This window comes from Podarcis bocagei (assembly GCF_964188305.1).
Source record: "Podarcis bocagei genome assembly, chromosome: 1".
Lineage (NCBI taxonomy): Eukaryota > Metazoa > Chordata > Lepidosauria > Squamata > Lacertidae > Podarcis > Podarcis bocagei.
Window position 1 is genome coordinate 66,831,324 of NC_138125.1, and position 23,857 is coordinate 66,855,180.

General features: G+C 38.9%; 2 protein-coding genes and 1 long non-coding RNA gene across 10 annotated transcripts in view; 2 read left to right on the plus strand and 1 right to left on the minus strand.

The window, feature by feature from the left end:
* DNAJC24 (DnaJ heat shock protein family (Hsp40) member C24) overlaps positions 1 to 3,315 on the plus strand; it is a 42,769-nt gene extending 39,454 nt beyond the window's left edge. For all 4 annotated transcript variants that reach the window (XM_081167012.1, XM_081167014.1, XM_081167011.1 and 1 more), the window contains 2 exons: positions 394 to 462; positions 1,958 to 3,315. In XM_081167012.1, the coding sequence (XP_081023138.1) occupies positions 394 to 462; positions 1,958 to 2,082 (194 nt within the window). In that variant the 3' untranslated portion in view covers positions 2,083 to 3,315. The remainder of the gene's footprint in view (positions 1 to 393; positions 463 to 1,957) is intronic.
* IMMP1L (inner mitochondrial membrane peptidase subunit 1) overlaps positions 3,020 to 23,857 on the minus strand; it is a 34,003-nt gene continuing 13,165 nt past the window's right edge. Inside the window, exons 2-8 of one of the 5 annotated variants that reach the window (XM_081166962.1) lie at positions 20,123 to 20,233; positions 18,704 to 18,886; positions 18,140 to 18,271; positions 17,128 to 17,216; positions 16,098 to 16,224; positions 5,835 to 5,945; positions 3,020 to 3,279 (exon numbers count right to left, since the gene is read on the minus strand). In XM_081166962.1, the coding sequence (XP_081023088.1) occupies positions 3,211 to 3,279; positions 5,835 to 5,945; positions 16,098 to 16,224; positions 17,128 to 17,216; positions 18,140 to 18,244 (501 nt within the window). In that variant the 5' untranslated portion in view covers positions 18,245 to 18,271; positions 18,704 to 18,886; positions 20,123 to 20,233 and the 3' untranslated portion in view covers positions 3,020 to 3,210. Of the gene's footprint in view, positions 3,280 to 5,834; positions 5,946 to 16,097; positions 16,225 to 17,127; positions 17,217 to 18,139; positions 18,272 to 18,703; positions 18,887 to 20,075; positions 20,234 to 23,857 lie in introns of all 5 variants that reach the window. The other 4 variants (XM_081166961.1, XM_081166963.1, XM_081166960.1 and 1 more) reach the window with 4 other exon arrangements.
* Positions 5,954 to 13,833, plus strand: LOC308571749. The gene is made up of 2 exons (XR_014001585.1): positions 5,954 to 10,100; positions 12,699 to 13,833. It is a non-coding gene; the product is annotated as an uncharacterized lncRNA (long non-coding RNA).

The window sequence follows — 23,857 nt, forward strand, 5'->3', positions numbered from 1 at the left end:
GTTTGGGCACTCTGTAATTACTGTCCTGTCCAATGAAGACATTTTTCCTACCAAGCAAGAGCTTAAGTCTTTCCTGTCCTCTCTTGCTTCCATTCATTTATTGTAAGAAGTGAGGTGGAGTCAACTTTTGAGATTTGCCTGCTTACCAGTTCTTTCCAATAGTGAAGCACATAGGCTGTAATATGTCCTTTTATAAATGTTCTTGATTGAACGTATTTAGGCACTGTGTTTCATTACTGTTTTATACAAGGTTTGAATTAACTTTATGCTGTAAGTTGTTTTGGACTTCTGTGTGAAAAGCAACAAATATAATAAAGTTTATATGACTATGAACTTGCAGCCTCTTGTGTCACATCCCGCTATTCAAACTGAATGCCTGTTTTATTTTCTCAGAAGATGAATTAACCCAAGGATGGCCTGTGGATGCTCAGGTGTCACTTGAAGATATGGCCTGGAATCTCAGTAAGATACCATGTGAAACTGGTTGATAAGTCAACTGAATAGTTAATGTAGGAATAAGAAGAGTCCTGCTGACGGGCCAAGGATCCATTTAGTCCATCCTTTCTCCACCTATGGGTCCCCTGATGTTGTTGAACTACAACTCCCATCACCCCTAGCTAGCAAGGCCAGAGCTCAGGGATGATGGGAGTTGTAGTCCAACAACATATGGGGAACCACAGGTTGAGAACCGCTGATCTAGTCTAACCTGTTTCCAAGAGCGGTCAACCATGTGCTGTGGAGAAGCCCAGAAGCAGGGCATGAAGACCACAGTCCTTCACTGCTGGCTGCATCCTTGAGAATGGGTATTCAGAGACAGTCTCTGTCCCTGGAGGTTCAATTGATCAATCAGCCATATCAACCATGATATTGTCTAAGCTCCTTTTAAAGGTATAGATGCCAATGGTTCTCATACCTTATGGCAGTAATTCCATATATTATGTATTGTGTGAAGTACTTCTGTCCTGAATCTTATGGCAATCAGTTTCATTGAGTAACCCTTAGTTCTAGGGTTAGGAGAGGAGGAATGTTTCTCTCATTCAGTTTAAAAAACCACTGCCATACAACCTTCAGCTATATTTTTCTAAACCTAAAAATCCAGAAGTTTCCCTTCATTATTTTGATTGCCTGTTTCTGATGGTGCTTTTGTGATAAGGAAGCCTCTATTGTACCACACACATCATAGACTTACAGAAATGCATTACGATACTAGGCATTTAGTTTTCAATGACATTTTCTAATGACACATAGCTTTGCATATGCATGGCTTGGTGTGAAGTTTTAGTTGCTAGGCAATTTTTTTGGTTAGTAGTATGAAATTTAGAGGAGCTGCTTTTTGCTGAATGCTGAAGGGGTTATAATCATGCAAGCAGATGCAAGAAGACAACTGAAAATAATGGTTAAGTCATTAATGCATTGAAGCCTACATATACAATTGTTTTACTATGGTTTTCTTCTCTGAAGCTCCTACAGAGATTTGCGAGGAAACTTAAATCTCATCCCTCTTCTGACCTGGGTCAGCAAAGCTGTTCCATGATAATTTAAAAAATACAACAGAATGACATACAAATATAGAACATTATATATAGCATACTCAGAGTAGGCCCATTGAAAATAATGAGCATGACTGAGTTAGGTCCATTAAATTTCAGTAGTTCTCAGCATTGTAAGAAACTATTTAGATATTGTAGCTTTTAAGAACTAGTCCAGTAATAAGGGTTTGTCTTGCTTTCTTTTGTAAAAGTATAATTTAACATTCTTATTAAAATCCTACCACATGGATGAATTTTTCACATTAAGCATTTCCTACTACAATGTAATTCAGTTGCAAAAATAGTTTACTATACATTTATGGTAACTCTTGAGATGTAAGCTGACATACACACTTTGTAAGTAGCTTTTGGGTAGCATTCAAAACTGCAATGGAACTCATTACTGTTTCTGTGTATTGTTTCAACAGATGATCACTGTTATTCTCTCATATGTCGATGTGGTGGAAAATACACTGTCTCCCAAAAAGAAGCTGAAGAGGTTTCACTAGTATGCTGTGATACTTGTTCATTACTTATAGAGATTCTTCGATGACTCCGCAAAGGATATGGGAAACACAAAAGATGTATTGTGTTAGGCAACTAATGGACAATATGTCAGTAAATCCCATAGTAGAAAAATGCACAATAACTGTTAAGAACGTCAGTACAAACAAGTTTTCTTTCTGCATCAGAGATTCCTTTTTTAAAATCCATGCAAATTATGCTCCAAATGTCTTTTAATTTGAATTGTCCATATCTTAGTGTATGAGATTTAAACACTACATTTCTTCTGCTTGCACGAGTGAGCACCATTTAATGTTATCCTCCTATTCTGGTATCATGATTACTCCTTTCTGAGGATAATGCATCCTGTACCCAAGATGAACAGGACTTGGAATACTGATCTTAAACTGGAAAGTGGGCTTCTGAAAGCATACATTCTGCCATTTCAAAACCAATCCAGTACAATATGCAGTACAGTCGACTCACAATTTACGGAAGCATTTCTGTTTGACATATGGAACAATCCCCCATCTCCTCCCCCTGGGTGCCGTTTTGGGATTCTCTCAGCCCTCCAGAGTGGATTTGGGGGTGGCGTGGGGTGCACAGAGGAAAGAGAAGTGGAAAGCCATGCTCTGCTAGTAGGAGTGCTTATGCTAGCTTCTTGCTAGTGTGGTGGATTAGTTCAATCCAGCCCCCAGAGCATACTAATCCCACTCTTTAAAGAACACTTGCAAAGAAGTTCCTAATAGGCTGGCACTTGCTTATTCCCAGCTTTTGAAAAATGTTATGCCTGTGAAATTGTATTGCCCTTTTTAGAAAAATTTGATAAACTTTCTAGTATATGCCATGTTACTTAACAACCGTCTGTTTAAAACTATAGGAAACCCTTGGCTTCAGGACTCCTACTAGTTCCTATATGTGTGGTTCTGAGGGGAAACACTTGCATGTTATGAGAACCATAATGAAAGAAGGCAGAACTCCGTAAAACCGTCAGAAGGATTTATAAATGGGATAAATGAAAATTGTTATATATCTGAAGCAACATTATTTCCCAGTATTACAACCCTTACATCTACAAGGAACGTCTTGAGGTTCTTGTTTATTTTATATCAAAATACATTACTAGCCTTTTAAAAATTAGTAAAGAAGTCAGCATAGATGACACTGCCTAAGTCACTTAGTCATTCCAAATTCTGTGACTGTTGGGACTTGCACGTAGGAATCCAAAATCAGTCGGAGGCCAGAGCTGTAAAAATAAAATGAATAAATTACTTAAGATATACAGCAACCATCTTTTTTCTTCTGCTGCTTCTTCCTTGTCTCTTATTTCACCCTTTTCTCAGTTCAAGTGTTAAAGAGGAATAAACTGTGACTGCTGAAAGCAGAATTTTACCACTATGTATATCCATAACTTTGGTCCACTTATAACTGTTGTGATATGGAAGAGATTTCCCCCCATTTAAAGATGGTCACGTAGTACCAGAAGCAAGGAAACTGCATTATAGATGCACTGAGTTATGACTTCTGTCTCACCAATCCAGGTTGGAGGAGTTGGCTTTGAATAATTTTCATTAGTATCAGATGTAATTGGCCTATGTTGCAAGTGATGTGCTTAGGTCAGGCTTCCTCAAACTCAGCCCTCAAGATGTTTTGAGACTACAATTCCCATCATCCTTGACCACTGGTCCTGCTAGCTAGGGATCATGGGAGTTGTAGGCCAAAAACATCTGGAGGACCGAGTTTGAGGAAGCCTGGCTTAGGTCATAGGCATTCCTCTGAAAGCCAGGTATTCTACCTACAACAGTTAGTTGAGGTGTGGCTGAGGCAGGAATTAAGTCAAATAGAGGTAACAAGAGATGCTAACTAACAAAATCCAGTTGAAAAGGTTTTGACCTATGAAGCTTTAAACGGCTCAGGACTGCAATACCTCAAGGACCACCTATTTCCATATGAACCTACCCAGGCCCTGAGATCACCTTCTGAGGCCCTACTTCATGTGCTGCCTGCACGAGAGGTCTGGAGAGTGGCAACATGAGAATGGGCCTTCTCTGCAATGGCTCCTTGTCTGTGGAATGCTCTCCCCAGGGAAGTTCACCTGGCGCCCTCACTATACACCTTTAGGTGCCAGGCAAAAAGTTCCTCTTTAACCAGGACTTGGGCTGATTCACATCCAATGTCCTTTTAAAATGTGTTGGGAGTTGTTTTTGTTTATATTTTGATTATGTGTTTTGTGTTTTTATATCATGATTTTAGCCTGTGAACTGCCTGAGACCTGTGAGTATAGGGCGGCATACAAATTTAATAAATAACAACAAAACAACAACAGCTTGATGATCCAGATAGTAATATACTCATGAGTTGTTAAGGAACTCAAAAGCTGCTGCGCTTCCAACAAAAATATGCAATACAGTACTATGAAGGCCAACCCAGTACATTTTACTTCCTGAAGCAGAGCACCAAATGGGGCTCCTCCTCTAAATTATTCAAGTTCAAAGTTTTGTTTGGTAGTTAAGGCAAAAAACACCACAAGTGACTCTAGAGTAGAAATAAAATAGCAATATATTTACTAGCTTTTCATGACACCCTAGTCAGGTGCCTACTTTAAAGGTAGGGCTAATTCTAAACCTTCCTAACATTTGTCTTCATGTAGTAATAATAATAATAATAATAATTTATTATTTATATCCCGCCCATCTGGCTGGGTTTCCCCAGCCACTCTGGGTGGCTTCCAACAAAACACTAAAATACAATAACCTATTAAACATTAAAAGCTTCCCTAAACAGAGCTGCCTTCAGATGTCTTCTAAAAGTTTGGTATTTATGTCTTCTAAAAGTTTGGTAGCTATTTTTCTCTTTATAGGAGGTTTAGAGGATTTCCAGCATAACACCATTTTTTCAAAAGGGGATCTAACACAAATTCAAAACCTATTCACCTAGCTTCTTATCTAGGTAACTGATGGAAAGCGTTTTTAAAGATAAGAGTTATTAAGTAAATAGAAGAACAAACTATGCTTAGAATATTTAGTATATTTCAAGACTGGACAGCATGTAAATATTGATCCAGTAGATAAAAGGTTGTTTTTAAAAAATAATAATCCAGGAACATTAAAGTCTTTCATCTAGGGCTGCTGAGTCAAGTTAGCTAGCAAGAAATTAGAGTGCGGGTCCTCTTATGAATCAATAACTGGGTTAAGAGACGTCAGGAAGAGAGGAATAAATGGAAGATTAAAAGCAGTGGGATCCATCAAGGATCTGTATTGGGAGTCATGCAAGTGCCTGCTTGTGGAAGTGGAAAGGCATTCCACTTGCACCGGCCACATGCCGTTCTGTAAAGTACCCTAACAACTGCTTCCAATTTTTCAGGAGGATCTGCCACATGGAGAGAGCTTGAACACCCCATTTTGTGCATTGCTTGTTGGGTCCAAGCCAATATTTTGAGGGGCATAGAACATTTCTTATATATTCGATGTGTTTTGAGAAGAGCCTGGAGAACAGAAATGTAGCTCCTTTCTAATGTTACATTTCCATATACCGCCCATAAAAAGGGGCACAGCGACCTAAAGTAAAACAGATTTTATGTTCGCATTGTTGTTACGTGGGTGAGTTTCAGACTCGGTTGGCTAATGCTTTATGCATCTTTAAATGCAGTAGTCATTTGAGGAGATCATGCTCTCCTATAACATTTTAACACCCTGGTCCCTGTGCTTCACTAGATAATGAAAATGTCGCATCGTGGTAGTTCAGGGCCTCAAGACTTATAAAAACTGTCAAATTAACACGTTTTAGATTGCAGGAGTATACCTTCAAGCAAATGCGTCCTTTTATCAACCCATATGGAACAGGACCGTAACACCTGGAATCTGTAGAATTCCTGAGATTATCACCTTCTAACCAAACATGTCCTTTAGGTACCTGAGAAAGATCAAAATTAAATAACAAATATATAGTGGAAAGAAAATACGATTTTTTCCCCCACCAATACAATCTAATTTTATCCTTCAGCACACACATGCAATGAATTAATAATGTTACACTTCTTTAAAACAGACATAGATATGAGAGAGAGAACCCCCCCCCCTGAAGTATCTGTTCTTTCACGTGCTCCAAAAACACTAGTTTGTAACACAAAAAAAACCTTCCAAATGAAGATGTAAGAGGTTAGGCCAATGTGACAGGGTCATTAATTTAATAGACTTCAAAAGAGGTCATTAGGATGTTGACTGAAAATCTGCCCTGCTGTCGCAGTAACAGCATGAACAGGGCAGCCACACACTCATCAACATCCTGGGGCCAGCACTAAGGCTAGACCTGTTAGTAAGCTTGTGATGAACTAAATGGTAATTGATTGTGACATCAATTACGAATAATCTCATCATTTTATCAGAGAGGGCTTGTCAAAGTTCTAATTAAGATCACAGTTCAGCCTATGTGCAGGCAGGATCCACAACACATAATATTGCAATAATGACCATCACAAACTGGCAAGTCTCTCCTTATAATTTGAAAATTAATGATGGTGACCTTATCATATGACAGAGACCTTTTACTGTCTATATGGACTGTGCATGAGCTATTATATTGCATGCCATAGGTCCAGCTTTAAACTGGCTCTGGGATAACTGAGAAGCAGTAGCACAACTGCATTAGTAACTAGAAAACATTTCAGAATTGTACACATTTATCCAAAACATACAGGACAAAACTCAAAATACACCATGCAAGGATTTTGACATTCATATACTAAAACAGCTAAATATTTTAGTTTGAGAAGCACACTAACGGGTAAGCCCTGCTGAAGACAGTTACTTCTGAGTAAAGAGTCATAGGATTGCACTCAATTTATTTAACTGTCACAGCCAACATGTTCCTCACGCTTAGATCCAGCCTTTGGGTTGCTTAAATCTTTTTGAAAAGATAATAAGCTTAATATTTAATCCATGACTACCTAACTCTAGTCTATCACATTTTTACAGCCAGGCAGTAAGAGTGGCCTTATTAACTTCAACACTAACATACCTGGAATTGACAAAGGGCTTGTTCGGACAATATTTGGCCCTGAATTCTATTCAAGCTGGGAGCAGAAGCAAGTTTCAGTCTCATTCTCTCACCACAATGAGAAGATAATGTGTGAACCAGGAAATCTGTTTATTTGAATAGGTTCTGTCTCCTAGACACTAAGTAAGACCTTTGAGGTCAAGCAGGCCCAAAGTCAATGCACTTAAAAGCAGTTGGTTTTGTGTCACAATTAGGTAAATATTCAACTACGTTTTACACAAAGTAGACTCACAGAAATGAATGGACCTAACTTCATAATGTTCATTAATTCCAATGGGTCTAATGCAGGCATAGGCAAACTCAGCCCTCCAGATGTTTTGGGGCTACAACTTCCAGCATCCCTGACCACTGGTCCTGTTAGCTAGGGATGATGGGAGTTGTAGTCCCAAAACATCTGGAGGGCCAGGTTTGCCTATGCCTGGTCTAATGAGTAAACCTTAGCTGAATACCATCCTTAATAATGAAGATACAGACAACCACCATCATGGATGTTTTAGATTTCTGCAATTGCAGACTAGATGAGCCTCAAGATCCCTTCCAGCTCTACTATTCTGTGATTCTATGTCTTGGTCCAGAACAGGGATGGGGAATGTGATGGGTGAACATCCAAACAGGGTGCATTAAAGTGGTGGCAGAGGCAAAAGTGGGCATGGTGTAACACTTGACTTTGCACGGCATGCTATCCTCCAACCACACAAAAGTCTGAAGTTTCTGCGCACTCCTCCCTCACCTCCATCTCTTCAGTCAGACAAGAGGCATTATTACATTCAAAGACCCATTCCAGCTAGGCAAAAGCATTTGAGGAGACCACAGAGCTGGGCTGAAAAGGGGTGTGGTCTGTGGTGGGTGTGGCCAGACAGAAGCCTAGAGGGCTGCCCAACAAACCTTTCTTTGCTTTCTATGGCAAGGCTGGATTATTAAGCCGCAGTATGATTGCCCAAATGTGGCCCCTACTTTTTATATGCGAAGGTCAGGGCAGAGACGGGAGAGTTGGGTGGGGGAAGTATGGCAGCTTGCATAGCCAAGTCATCTAGGAACTGCTACTAAAGAAAGCTCCATTTGTAAGTACAATATCACATAATCTCTAGATTACGAGCACATAAGAGACACTTTGATCTCTAGGGAGAGATGAGAACTATGTGATGGGCACACTTGATAATTTATTAGTAGCCCAGGCATGTAAAGCCACTAGCTATTCTGTGCACCTCTTCTGACATTAACCTAAGAGCAGGGGAGGCTATCCTATGGGCCTTTCAAGTGTCATTGGACTCTCAACTCCTATCAGCCCCAGCCAACATGACCAACGAGCAAGGATGAAGTTATAGTTGTGGCTTAACAACTTCTGGAGGCCGCAGGTTGCCCACTCCTGGAGTACCCTCTCCTGTTTTGCTCCAGTAATGTCAGAAGATCTGTACCATGTGGTGGAAGCCCATGCTGGGGCTACTTCCAGCTGCCACATCACCCTTCCTGGAAACTGAAGCAAAGCTGGTAAGCGGGTGAGTCAACACATTGCAGAAATTTTCATATCCTAAAGATGACAGACAAGGTCTTACAGCTTAGCTGCCATGGCTTCCTGACCATCTTAGTCACTGAAAAGAACTTGCTGCCCTTCCTAAGAAATTTTAGTGACTACCAATATGTTTTGTGGCTACCAATACACTTAGTGACCACCTTACTGTTTTCTTTTGTTTTAATTTGATACTTTAAATGTTTTGTATTTTGTTGTATGCTGCTTGGAACAACGCTAAGAAAAAACTAGGCATATATTCTAAATTACTGAATATACCCAAAATTACAAAGCTCCACAAAGAACTATTGCTGATTTATGTCTTATCATTTTAATTTTAAGTGTGAAAATCAAACATTTGCTTTCTAATTATTATTTCTTTCAAAAAGTGTTCACCGCTCTTTCCTCTTCAAAGGGTGGCCCAGCGCATTTTAACACCGCGAAGGATGCAGGGACTCCACCACCAAGGATATCAGAGCTCTGAGTTTAAAAAGAATCTTATTTTGTTTCTCTGTTACCTTACATTTCAGCGGCTTCCTTCAATGACAAAATCTAGACATGCTGTTGGACAAAAGAATGAAAGCCAAAAAGTTCTCATCTATTCCTAGGGAGGTCGAAGTGGTACAAGGAACAAATGTAATTGCTTCATTGCCTGTGGGTATTCATCTGACAAAAGAAGCTTTTGTGAATAAACCACAGGTGTTACCTTTCTTGATTAAAGTGAAACACGATAAAAGAGTCTGCCATATCAAATAACAAATTTACTGGCTACTAATGAAATTTATATATTTGATTAGTTAAATTGCACATAATTAAGATATATACAAACTAAAGTAATAATTAAAAAAAACCCTCAAAAGTAATAGATTTTCCTGTATGTTTCAGGTCACATGGAATACAGATTATTTTATTTTACTCTTTAAATGGTCCCAGAACTTCTACATGGCATTTGCTCTGGAGATGCACGCAAGTTTAGCAAACCACCACCATGTTGCTTTTATTACATCAGTTAGTCTTTACACTTGTCTGTAAAAGAATCAAATTGGTAGCATTAAGAGGCATTATGTTGTGACGTATGCGGTAAATGTATGTTTTCAATACGTAGTGTGTGTGTGTACAGTGAGCTTTAGGGTGCACTTACCTAGGAATAAGCCACATGACTTCAGGGGGACTTAGATGCTAATGGCTCAAGCTTATCAAAAGTTCTGCTCACTGATCACAAAACCTATTCCCTGAATTGTCATCTTTAATCCTCTATGTAGTATGATTTTAAATAAATCATTTACTCATTTATTACTCTTGGTATATTATAATCATTTTGGAGGGTGTTTATCGCGCAGTATGTGTTTAATTAGAAAGAGCTGATTAAGGAAGTATATGAATGTGCTAGTGAACTCAGTTGGCACAACTAAGCTAACAAAATCCTAAAAGTGGAATAACTAGTTTTCTTCCATCCACTGTGTTCAAAATTGCAGCTAAAATTTAGAGTGCAGGTGGGATAGTCCGTAGAATTGACTGTTGCCTAGATGTTATTTGGACCCATACATGGAAGGTTTAAAGCAATATAGAAACTTTTCACTGCTGTCTAAAGGCAAACGTTGTTAATTACACTGGTCAACAACAAATTTGTTGTCTGCGTTTTTTCAGTTGATTTAGGACGAATCTGATGTGCTGAATCCAAAAATCACATTGGTTTTGCTCAATCAGGTCAAGTTTTTGAGCTATGGCCACATGTCGTTTTTTTTACGTTTTTGTTCACATGTTCGCTTGTGTGGAGCATTTTAGAAGAAGTTGGTGGGGGTAAAATGCCATGTCAAATAATTGTTTTGATTGGAAATGATTATTTTAATGACAAGAAGTATTCAGGTCCGATAGTTCTGGGTGATTATGTCGAAAAGGGATCCGTTTGAAGTCATAAAACCTCGAAATCTTCCATAAATTGGTGCGGCAAAGCATAAAGTTATTTGGGTATTAAACTTGGTGACCAGGATAAAGCTTGGGTGCCACACATGGTGTGCAAGGCATGCATCAAGACTCTACGTGGGTGGACCAATGGCAAGAGGAGTCTGAACTTTGGAATTCCCATGGTTTGGAGGGAGCCGACAAACCATGTCACTGACTGCTACTTCTGCGCTGTTGATGTGACTGGGATCAACAGAAAGAACCAGAGCAGCCTCAAGTATCCTGATCTTCAATCAGCACGTCGTCCTGTAGCTCATTGTGATGAAATTCCAGTGCCTCTCTTCGGAGAACTTCCTGACATTAGTGACAAAGATGCCTCCAGTGTTGAAGGACATGATGAAGAAGAAGTGATTCTTGAAGATGATGCTCCACATCCATTTTCCCAAAAGGAGTTGAATGATCTAGTTCACGACCTCAGCTTGTCAAAGCACTCTGACGAACTGTTGGCATCCAGATTGAAGGGAAAAAAACCTCCTCTCTGACAGTGCTCGCATCAGCTTCTTCCGCAACAGGCATCAAGAGTACCTCCGTTTTTTCTCGGAAGAGAAGGACTTGGTGTACTGTGTAGATATTGCGCAGCTTCTGCTCAAGCTTGGAGTGCCACAGTACGAACCCAAAGATTGGAGACTGTTCATTGACAGCAGCAAGCAATCACTGAAATGTGTTCTGCTACACAACAGCAACCAGTTTGCCTCTATACCCCTGGCTCACTCGACTACACTGAAGGAGAACTATGAAGCGGTGAAGTATGTGCTGGAGAAAATTGGTTATGATCAGCATAAGTGGTTTATTTGTATTGACCTGAAGATGGTGATCTTTTTGTTGGGACAACAGTCTGGCTTCACCAAGTACCCATTTTTTCTGTGCATGTGGGACAGTAGGGACCGTGCTCAGCATTACACGAAGAAGGACTGGCCTGTGCGGAAGGAATTGGTGCCTTGCAAAAAAAGGAACGTCATCAACAACCCTCTGGTGGACAGAGACAGAATACTCTTCCCATTGCTGCACATCAAGCTCTGCTTAATCAAGCAGTTCACCAAGGCTCTGGACAAGGATGGTGACTGCTTCACTTACTTGTGCCAGGCTTTTCCAGGATTGACCATGGAGAAGTTGAAAGCTGGCATCTTTGATGGTCCTCAGATCCATCAGCTCATCAGAGATCCAGAGTTCGGAAACTCAATGAACGAAGTGGAACTGGAAGCGTGGAAGGCATTTCTTCTGGTAGTGAAGAACTTTCTTGGCAACAATAAGGCCAGAAACTACGCAGAACTTGTCAACAACATGCTGACTGCTTTCAGAAACCTGGGCTGCAACATGAGCATCAAGATGCACTACCTATTTTCACATATGGACCGGTTTCCTGAGAACCTGGGTTCAATGAGTGACGAGCAGGGGGAGAGATTCCATCAGGACATGAAAGAGATGGAGACCAGGTATCAGGGTCGCTGGGACGCAGTCATGATGGCTGACTACTGTTGGACTCTGAAGAGAGACCTCCCTGCCGCTGAGCATTCCAGGAGTTCCAAGAAATGGAAGTTCAAGCCCTGAAGTTTGAAAAAGGTGAAGCAACATGCAATTTATGTGTACTTACCTTTATCAATACCCACCATTCAGTTTACAGTAATCGATGTTTCTATCAGGTAATCAATATATGTTGTTGGAAAAACATTTTTTTTCTCTTAAAAACATATTTAGGATGATATGCGTTGACAAAAATCAGCTGATAATGCCACAAAAATGTAATCGGTTTTGTCACAAGATCTGATTTTTTTCAAATCAACATAGCACAAAAACCTGACCTGATGGAGAGAAACGGATGCCATTTCCTGATTCAGCAGTGCAAAAATACCCTAAATCAATTGTAGAAATCTAGACAACATACAAAGAGTAAAAAATTGTTGCCCAGTGTTATTACTTAACAGTATATTGTATTGTTCTCCTCTCCCTTTTAAGATTACTATCCTTTAGGTCTATATATACCACTGAAGCAGCTCCTTATTCTTTGTGGTCATTGTATTTTATTTACAGATTAGGCCTTTGGGACACTAACAATAAAGCTATTAACATTATCCCTTCCATACTGACTAATTCAACCATTAATCTTCTCTTTACCAAAATCTTTTGTAACTTGTATAACCAAGTTCATGCTTGTATTTTTAAAGATCTTTTCCTTTTCCATATTCCCCACCTGGCCTTGTTTGTTTGTTTTTAGCTCTGCATAGTTATGAACAAGGATTCTGATTTTAATGGAAACATTAACAGCATAAAAAAGGGACTAAGCACCCCCTTATAAGATAAAGAAGTATGCACAACAACGTAATAAAAGACATTAATAATGTTACAGAAAACTTGTAGATGATCTGGGAAAGAAAAATATTTGGAGTCTTTGAACCTGGGTGAAGTACTTTTACTATGTAAATGAAAGAGAAAAGGAATTGCCACCATATTGAAGCAACCTATCAATTCCCCCTGAATGGATAAGAAAGCCAAGCCATTCAAATTTGGCATAGGCATGCTTGGAAATAAGGCTATTCTTTTAGGGTGTACATGTTGCCAGCTGTAATCAGAAAGCATTTTCCAAAAAGAAATCAAATAACGCAAGCCAATTTGGATAGACAAATTGGATGGAGGGGGGGAGCAATTTTGTGAGGACAGATTACAAAAACAAGAACTTAAAATATTGCAGCAAAACTCAGTGCAATGTCACCTATTTGATACATGGAGATACCCCACTGAAAAGGATTGTACTTTTGTACAATTCTAAGTAACTCAATCATGCATTGAATGAGTTGTTTGCGCGCTTCCTATAGGTATAGGTATAGTCTGATCCAGCAGGACTCTTCTCATTTTCTTATGTATTGGGAAATGTATGACTTGAAAGAAAATTGATTTTAAAATAACAATAATTGCCTGGTAAAAAGTTATAGGCAGGCTGAAGGGGAGAACCTGTAGAACTGGTGCTCCCTTGTCTCAATATCTACCAGGTAAACATACAATTAACAAGTAGCTTATAAAAATAATGCTTATTATTTTGATTTTGCAGTAATCTTTCCTGACAAGAACCACCCTCAGTTACCTCCATGCCCAAAACAGCAGCCCTGTTTCTCACTTCAGAATCTTCACAGACCTCCTAAGAATACTGCTTCCAGAGAAACTCCTATTGAATAAGGAGGTATCTACTGTACTGTACATGTTGAATATTAAAGCCTAGGAGCCCACAATGGTGAATGTAACAAAGAGCTGAATAAAACCTGTTCTCAGATTTGCAGATATTAAGACACTCAATCTTCAGCCTGTGTTAGTTTTAGAGATAGCCACAGGATGAACAGGGCAGGTCATCTCCTCAGTGAACTTCACTTTAGCACAAAGTAAACATTTTTCTCCACATCAGCTGTTGTCAGGGCATTAGCAGTGTGTGGTAATTGATTATCAGTAGAGTGTTGCTGAGAAATGGAGTTGTATCTCAGCTTTTTATCACTACGACTTGCAAAAAGCAGGTTCCTTATTTACAGGTCCTATCTGTATTAAGTGACATTACTAGACCCTTCTTCTGTTGAAGTGACACAAGGGCTGAGCATATCAGTGCCTTGCGATATATAACCTAGTTTATTACAATTTTCATGCTTGCCTCTTCAGTTTGTAAATAGCAACAGCACCAACTGAACATATGGTAAATAGAATGTAACACAGGCACATTTTTAAATCACACCCAAATGCAACAATATTCATTATTTGATCTATATAGTTCTAAATTTGAACTGCGATAAATGCACGTAATACAATTATGAAAAAAAACCCAAGTTTTGTTGTCAATACATTTTCTAAAGAAACCCTAATTCTGATGTTAATTGAAGTGAATAACTGAAACACATTTTGTTTTAGAATGCTGTTACAAATCATTAAACTGGGTCATTGAGGGCTTTACAAGTATATAGGGTTATATAGTTTATATCAAGCACTTCTCTAACTCTGTGTTACACAGCATACATTGTCAAACAACATACAACAAAGAACACAGCAAATTGGCCACAATACACAGGTTGAGGGAGGGCATCCTTTTTTTAAAAAAACCCAAACTTTAAAAGCCCCTCTTGCACAAAACCCCCTGCGTTTATCTGTCAAATTTGGCAGGCTTATGCCAACATATGAAAGTTTTATGTGGCTGTTGATGTTCTTATTCTAGTCAATGGAAAAGACATTGGAGACTTCAGAAAATGTGTGAGGCTTTGCCTTAGTTCCAAGGTGAGATGTGATGTCACAGCTGTTCTAGGTCCCTCACCTTTCCTAGTATTTTCAAATTTCAAGGTGTTCCATTCCATTTAAGTGCAAGAAACATTTAAAGTCATGCTTTATTTCAAATCCCCCAGTCCTATCTTAACACAAAGCTGCTCGTGCAGCTGTATAATGTTGGCATGGTGACATATTTCCTAAGCCAAAACCAGATAAAGTTTATATTCATTGCATTTTCAGAAAGGAGCTTCAGTTTCCATTTGTCTTTCCTCAATTGTTTCATCAGAATTCATGAACAAGCATGAGCACATAATGCTTTAAAATGGAATTCACTGGAATCACTGTATTTTTGTCAGTAAATTAAATAGGAAAATAATTAATACAATATTGGTGTTAATCCTGTATACATTGTGAGTTTTAGTGATTGAATGATACAGCAGTGTTAACCCTGCCACATTAACACTGCACATCTTATCCTGTCTAATCCTGTAATGAATTTGAGACTAATAGTGATACTCCTCCATTTCTTAGGGCCTTGCATGTTTATCTCCATAACAAAGGGGTGTCATGTCAAACACAGCATTATTCTTTTCACTCCAGGGATAAAGCAAGAAAAAGTAGATTATGAGAGCAGAACTTATTCAATCTGAATTTTTAAAATGGATTCTACAGGAAAGGACTTGCTATATAAATTCATGTAGTAAATTTTTTAATATAGCCAAAACTGAAAACCATTTAAATAGAAACCATGGTTACCACGTACTCAAAAATGGCACCTATTTGCCATTTTATTTGGCAAATAGAATTTTATTTATATATGGGATGTATAATATACCAAACAGGATTTTTGCTCCATTCATTCCGGGGTTACAATAAATTCAGGTGCTAAAAAGTTGACCTAACATAGGTCAATCCCCAAAAGTTGTTGCCTACTTTACAACTGTTGTTCCCTGCTTGAAGGGTCATGCTTAAGAATAGATCTTGGGCTCAACCCAGAAATAACCGGTCAGTCTTTGGGAAATGTGGATATGCTTAACTTTGACATGTTTTGGTTCATCAATAGAGGTGCCTTCTTACAACTTGTCCCATGGAACTTCAAGGAATGTGTGAATGTGTGGTGGGCTGGTGTGGGGAAAACGGACTACGAAATTCCCTTTCAGCGAATGTCACTGTACAAGTGCTGAAGTGGAAACAACCCACTGCAACTGAACGTTTACCGCCTGAAATGCTGAATTCAATTTAAAGCCATGCAAACAAAAAGCCATGCTTTACAAGTGTCCTCAAAAAGAATGATAGGTAATGCTACTTACGTAACTGTGGGTCTTAAGAAAATCTGAAGGGCTGCTTGTACAGACTTTATCTCCTTCCAAGCCAATTACTCTTTTACATATGTTAGATTTGGGGTCACTTGGGTTTTTTGCAATGATGATATCACCTCTGATGAAAAAGGTTGTGAGGAAATGTCAGGATCCAGAAAGATGTCGATGATGTACACATTTTAAATTGGTGCTGGCCAACTGTTTGGGACACTGTGCCAAATGTCAAGTCTGAATTATTAGGGAATGCCATTGTAGTGCAGGCTCCATCCTGCCCCTACACTTTGAGGTGGTATTGCCTTCTATCTACCAATTCAGGGAGCAGTGCAGTGTTGGAGAATCATTGTCCTGCTTATTATGTCATACATAACCAATTCTGTAGCCTCTCCTGTGTGTGACCAGCATCAAGTGCTACAAACTATGGCTCCTTGTGACAACGCAACACCCATAACACAGGCTGGCCTCCCATTTTCTAAAGCATTCAGCAAACTGGCTAACAATATGCTTTCCTACTCCCTCGCACCACAACCTATTTTCAAATTGTTATCCAGCAGCAATTAAGTGTTAGATTGCAAATATAGGGATTAATGCATAGGGCCTGGCCCTTTATATGACCGTTGAGCACTGTGTACACATCCACAGCTCTATAAACTACTAATAAAGCAGCATTTGGATAACATAATAAATGGCATTTATGGCATTTCTGGAGAGAATTGCTCTGTGAATTTGCTTCCTGGAGATATACTCTAGTTGTCCATTACAATATAGGGCAAGATAAGCTAAAAATAAGCAATCCTAAAGTAGGGTGGCTATAAAGAAAACCTGCGAAGATAATCCACAATGAATTCTCAGTCTCTGAATTAATGCGAAAATATGCCAAATCAATTTAAAATAGGTAACTTAAGAGTTTATGAAAAATGTTAACAAAATTAACAATAAAAGCAGCAGTATGATTATAAAGATAAGCATAATCAGAAAGCAAGTATCTGTACAAACAGAACTATGGAAAATTGGAGCAACATACTTCTGAATGTGATAAAACTGGAGGGTAAGGTTCTCAGAAAACACAATATCAGAATTTTGAATTGTAGGCTCCATTGAAGGTCCTGAACACTAAAAACAAAAATAAAGAGGACAATTACTATTTGAGAAGTATGCTATCACATGTAGTATTTTAAATTAATAAATTACAGCATCTTTAGGGCAACCTGGTAAATATAAAACAGCTCAGCTTTCACCAACCTGGTGCCCCTCGGATATCTGGACTGCAGCTTCCTAGAAGTCCCAGCCTGGATGGCCGTACAGATGTGAATTGTACTCCAAATATCTGGAGTGCACCAGGCTGATTTTCATATGTAAACCTGTCCCCTTGATTTCTATAAGTTTGATGTCTCTCTCTATAGATTCTGGTTCCACTGGGCCCTGAATTCTCACCTGAGATGTCAGTGAAGTTTAGTATTAGTTTTGGGAGATCAAAGAGGCAAGCGTTACAAACCTACACGTTCTTCTATGGCTCAGATTAAATAATAAGCCAGAGAATAATTCCTGAGTTACGTTCTCTTGCTTACTCAGCCCTAAACCTATGAAAATAGCCATGTACCAATAGTTTCCGGGGGCTGAAGTTAAATACAGGAGCATCATTTATTTTAGTTACTTATTTTTAGCCAACTCTTCATTCAAACAATCCTAGTGTGGGGTACTACAAGTAAACAGTACACGAAATAACTAGGCAAAAGCAATTCTATAAAACCAGTCAACAAATTCTGTGAGCACAACTGCCTAACTCCATAGCTAAAACTAACCTAAAACCTGGGGAAATAAAAAAAGGTGTTAATAGGTGGTGAAAACCCACCAGGGTCAGAATCATGAGCTCCCTGCTCAGTTTAAAGAAATCTTTAAAGGTTCAAGTTATAAAGTCTAGATGAGTATACTTCAAATACTTCTTTATTAAAACAGAAGGCTGGAGTGTGAAAGCTAAGAAACTGAAAATTGACGTGGTAATTTTATTGTTTATTTGATAGCCTTTGTTAACTCACCACAACAATTCCTCCAATGTATTCAAAGGCACAATGTGCTATGCACCCATACTGAATAGTATATCCAAGAAGTCGAAGAGTCTTTCTAATGACATCTTGCAACATAGCAGTTTTATGGTTGTGCAGCTGGTCCTAGTTTAAGAGATCGGAAATACACCAGATATGAATTCTCACCATAGTACAAGCATTCAACAGAATTTATAAAATACACTAACTTAAGATGCTACATTTCAAAAACCAGGATTCAAATTAATTTTCAGGGAGATTAGTTTGGTCAAAAGTTCAAGAAGAATTTTAATGTGGGTTATGAGGAGCTGAAAAAAAATCACAGAAGCAACTTGTCCCCATTGCTTAAAAGCACAACTATCCTTCCAGCAAGACATTCCATATGTAAACTACCACTTAGGCTTTCTTCTTAATCTCTCATTTCATTCATTACATATTTCACATAATTAAAGAATTACAAAACATTGATACAAAACAAGTAACACAAACAATGAGAATAAGAGATTAAAATAACTAATTAACATGATTTAATTCAAGTTTTAGATAATAAAGATTTACTTTACAGTTTTCTGGTAGCTGGTACTGGTAGACTGTGAACTGATGAATTTTGGCTATAACGTCATTCCAGAATTGTTTATTTAGGCAAGTCCAGACAATGTTGTATGCAGTCTGCTTTTGGAGCCCAGCATCTCCAACATAAATCGGAACTATCAGAGTAAATTCCGTATGGTAAATTTCAACCTGTATGGAGTAAAATGTGATTTGGTAAGTCTTTTTTTTAGACCCTTTAAATGTCTTTATGAAGCATATTTGTTACCATTCCTTCACAAAAATCCCAAGGTGGGTTACTTCACAATAAAACAGTAAATTACAATATACAGACAGCAAACAGTTAAACGTGCAATCAGTGAATAACATCATTTGAAGGAATGTTGTTAAATATGACCGCTCTTGTTCTGAACTGGAAAATTAAAATCATCATTACATTTCTTCTTGAAAGAGATTTGGGCTATTTGTGTTTGGGTAACAAATGGTATATCTTACTAATCAGTTTCTGGGTGTTGAGATTTGTTATAGAAGAATCAAACGCTTAAACATTATAAGGATGGCTGAATTTAGCATGTTACAATATATCTGACTTGAAAATATATTAAAAAACCAACCTACTGAGTGAAAACCTTTCATGAGAGGGTTAATTGTTCATACAGAATTATATGGTCATTGATCATCCATCTGTAAATTGTTATGATATTAGTTTCCCCATATATCCTTAAGTTTCATTCATTATGAAAGATGGGTGTCAAATGTGCACTCAATCTGGTACCACCCCAATATGGTATCCGCCAGACCCAGTCTAGATACAGTGGTACCTTGGCTTACGAACGTAAACCGTTCTGGAAGTCCATTCTTAAACCAAAGCGTTCTTAAACCAAGGTGTGCTTTCCCATAGCAGCGGGGGACTCAATTTACGAGTGGAACACACTCAACAGAAAGCGGAACATGTTCTGCTTCCAAGGCAAAATTCGCAAACCAAAACACCTGCTTCCAGGTTTGCAGCGTTCTTAATCCAAGTTGTTCATAAACTAAGCTGTTCTTAAACCAAGGTACCACTGTATTCAAAACACAGAGGTGGTTCTGATGGGACAGAATCACAACATTAGCTTTCTGGCAGGTGTGCTGCCACTGCTGACCTGGAAGTAGGGGGCGAGGCGAAGGGAAGATAAGTGTAGTGCAAGTGCAACAGGAGTTTTACCCAACTACTTCACCTGCACCACACATCACACCTCGCTCTTTCCGTCTTGGTAAGAGGCCCTGCCAGGTAGCTACCATTGCAGCTCCACCCCACAAGGCAAGCTGCTTCTGTTATTATTTTGGATAATAGGCAATATAATAGATATGTGCCAGAAACATGAAGAGAAATACACATTACCCATTTCTTATAGAATATGTTTCCCTAACCCTACTGGAAGTTCTCACATATCACTGTGGAATAGCTTTTGCCTCCTTTGTAGCCTCATCGCATTGCTGGCTCACAGTCACATTAAGACTTATCAAGATTCTCCTGTGTTATTTCCATTTAATGCGTTCCTATGAGAAAACAAAGTGCTTATTTCTGGGTGTCAAATGCATCAATTGAATATAGAAGAAACTTCTAAAACTTTTATATGGAAATTAGATGACAACTGAAGCAAAACACATTAACACAATAACAGAAGCACAGTTGTCAAGAGAAAAACATTAATTAGCTCTCTACCTATCCAGTATCCCTATATCCACTTGTGGAGATCTTTCAAATTTTAGAGGAAAGACAGAAAAAGCTTTAAATTATTGTGCAGCTAATTCCAGTGTTGGGATAGGAAAATTACTTTCATATTTACCGTAAACGCAAAAACTCAACTATAATGAGAAACAGAAGCCTATAGAGATGGTGGTTTTATTGTGGTTGTTTTTTCTTTAGTCAAAACTGACTTCTTGGATGTTGTTGTTTTTAATTGTTTTCCATACTTGTCTGCTTTCCAAGCTGTTATCCTCCATGGGCTGGAATCTCTAGAATACTGTACCTAAGTATATCAAGGATTTAGCAGTCTTACTATAAGCTACTAATGCACTATTCAACAGTAACAGGCACAGAGAAACTATTTCAGTAACATGCTGGAATTGCTAACCCGCTATTCACAAAGTTGATATGTAAGGTATACCATCGGCAAAACCTTAAAATAAATTATCTTCCTTTTTGATGTATGCAGCGCCAGGAATATGGGCAAAAGGGCACACGTAAATTGAAACGGGAACAGCTGTATTCTGAACTAATTATGCTTTCAATCATAATTTACTCAGAAGCCACAGAAAAAGTGTTGCACTTTAATCAACCCAGGAAATTATAAGACTATGGGTAAAACCTTGATGTCAGAGGGCAAAATGCTGTGAGTTTAAAACATTTTTTGTAGGTAGTAAAAAAAGATTGAGTGTCAGCAGATCACTCAGTGTCATAGGACAGGTGGGAATTAATGACCACAAAGTATCTAGCAGGAGCTACAGTAACAAAGTCTCTCCTGCAATAATTGCTAGAATGGCCTCCTCGGTTAAAGAGCAATTTGAGCCTGAAAGAAATTGCTTGGTTGTCTAGTTCAAACACAAGATGACTATAACAAGAGAAAGAAAGGCCCAGACACCTGCGGAGAGCATGAGAAAACATAGACATAAGAATGTTAGGTGGTAAGCACTACATAAAATAAATATTTCATATGAAAACTTTTGGAAACCAACACTCAAGATGTCAAGAACATGTGTAATGCAAGGAAAATGTTGAAGTTAAAGCTCTGGCACAGATCTCATGAGGGCTCTTTGTCCAATTTTCTACTCATATATATATGGGCCATTTCTTGTGAAATGATTTCATTTGATATTAAATTAGTCTGAGTGTTATAGTGCTTATTACACCAGGCTTATTACAGAAACTGAGTCCTCCTCCTAAGGATGTCATTAAAGCATACAGTATGCTCTAAATATACAAAGCAGGCAGACTGCCTACTGTTCCATTCACAAAGTGTTAGGTTTTGACCATACCATGCTTTTAATAGCAGAAGAGAGAGTACTTCAACATAATGGGAAGGTCGGGTAACTTTCCAAAGCCCTCCAAATACAAAAAGGGAGAGGTTTCCTATAGCTTTCCAAGAATGTGCTGAGCAATGGAAGGAAAGAGGGGGAGAGAGAGATGAAGAGAAATCGTCATGTCAAAATTTATCAGGTGGAATGGGACAGTACCGAAAGGAGAAGGGAAAATGGATACAGTACCCGGATATAGAGGTCCTACACTGACCCATGAGAGTACAGGTGGGGACCATTTTGTGCAGGGGTTCCGTTCCTGACCCCTGTGCGCATCGGCAAAGCACACATGAGCCAAACCCAACTCACCCAGCCCCTTCAGCCCCATTTTCAGGCCACTTCCGGGTCAGCAGCAACGAACACGTGCTTGGACATGCTGATTAGTTACACTGTTAAGTCAAGTGCTTCTGGCCACTAGAATCTATTTTGGGGGATGAGCTGTAATACACACTAATAGATGGAAGTCAGCTGTGTAGTGTGTGTGTGTGTGTGTGTGTGTGTGTGTGTATATATATTTGCTTTCGTAGATTTTCACGGGTACAGGAATGTAGGTTTTGGTGTCTTCGGGTGTCTTCCCGTGTAGGAGTTGGGGTGTCTAGGCGACGTTTCGACGAGGTCTCACTCGTCATCTTCAGGCTGGTGCTTTCGGCTTCTAGTTACTAGAACAGAGCAGGATCTCAGTGTTTGAGTTCCTATAAATACTGTTGAGGGGGTGTGGTGTATAGCCTCCAACGTTCTGGGCAGAGAGGAAGTTCCTAGGTTAATGTGCCTTTTAAGAAAAGGCACATTAACCTAGGAACTTCCTCTCTGCCCAGAACGTTGGAGGCTATACACCACACCCCCTCAACAGTATTTATAGGAACTCAAACACTGAGATCCTGCTCTGTTCTAGTAACTAGAAGCCGAAAGCACCAGCCTGAAGATGACGAGTGAGACCTCGTCGAAACGTCGCCTAGACACCCCAACTCCTACACGGGAAGACACCCGAAGACACCAAAACCTACATATATATATATATATATATATATATATATATATATATTCTGGGATGCACAACTTTGTATAGTTTTAACAGACCTTTTAACTGAAGCTCCTGAGACTACAAAGAGTTTCTGGTCTTTGAACAAAGTGGTGATACAGCATAATGAAGCGCTGTGCTTCAGTTACAGTACTTGTAAATTTACATTAGAAGGCATATATTAGTGGCATTTCCCTGAAAAAATATTCTTCACACATTTCCTAAACAGTACTGCCTTAATTATAAAGAGATTAATGTAATACTTCAAGATGTTTAACCATTTGTCACACTATACACTTGTCTGCAGGTAAATACAGCACGTATAGACACCTATGCAACAAGAGTACTATTTGAACTACATACCACCAACTTTCATATACCTACAACCATGGGCATAAACATTCCTTCAGCCAAAATCTGTGTGGTACACTGTGGAGAGAAGTTCACAAAACTGCATAACCTTGTGCTAGGCTGTAAAACAGTTCAAAAGGTATGGTATATCAACTCTGTGCTCCCTTAAAAAAACAGTTTGTGTGGTTCCCTAGATCGTGCCTATGCAGCATCGTAATTTGTTTGTGCAGATTTCTTTTCAAGTGTGGGCCTTTATGGAGTGCAGCCTTAATTGCTTATGGCTAATTCATGACACTGATATGTATTATGTGATAACTCACTGTCAAGGCTTCATTCAAGAAATATAAACTGATGTGGGAAGACACTTATTCAGATTTGTGGTATAAAATACACATTTTACCTGATACTTTTCATCCAGTCCAAAGTCAAATCTGAAATATAAATACAAGAATCTTTGCATTTTTCATTACCCGATTCCACCCCCACCCCTTATTTATAAAATTAATCACAGCTAGCAGGGTAGAAATCGCTGTGAGCTTCATGAATGACATCCAAGAGATGGGAAAGGATTAGTTCACAGTTGCTGCCAGTTATAGCGCCAGGTGGCTTTTTCTGCAGCGAAGGTGTTAGCGATAATCCCATTACGCTGGTACTAAATCTTGCAGACATCAAAATTATCACCAAGGTTCCTTTTCATCCCATCCTTTCCAAATGACTGGAAGTCGCTTCACCTGAAA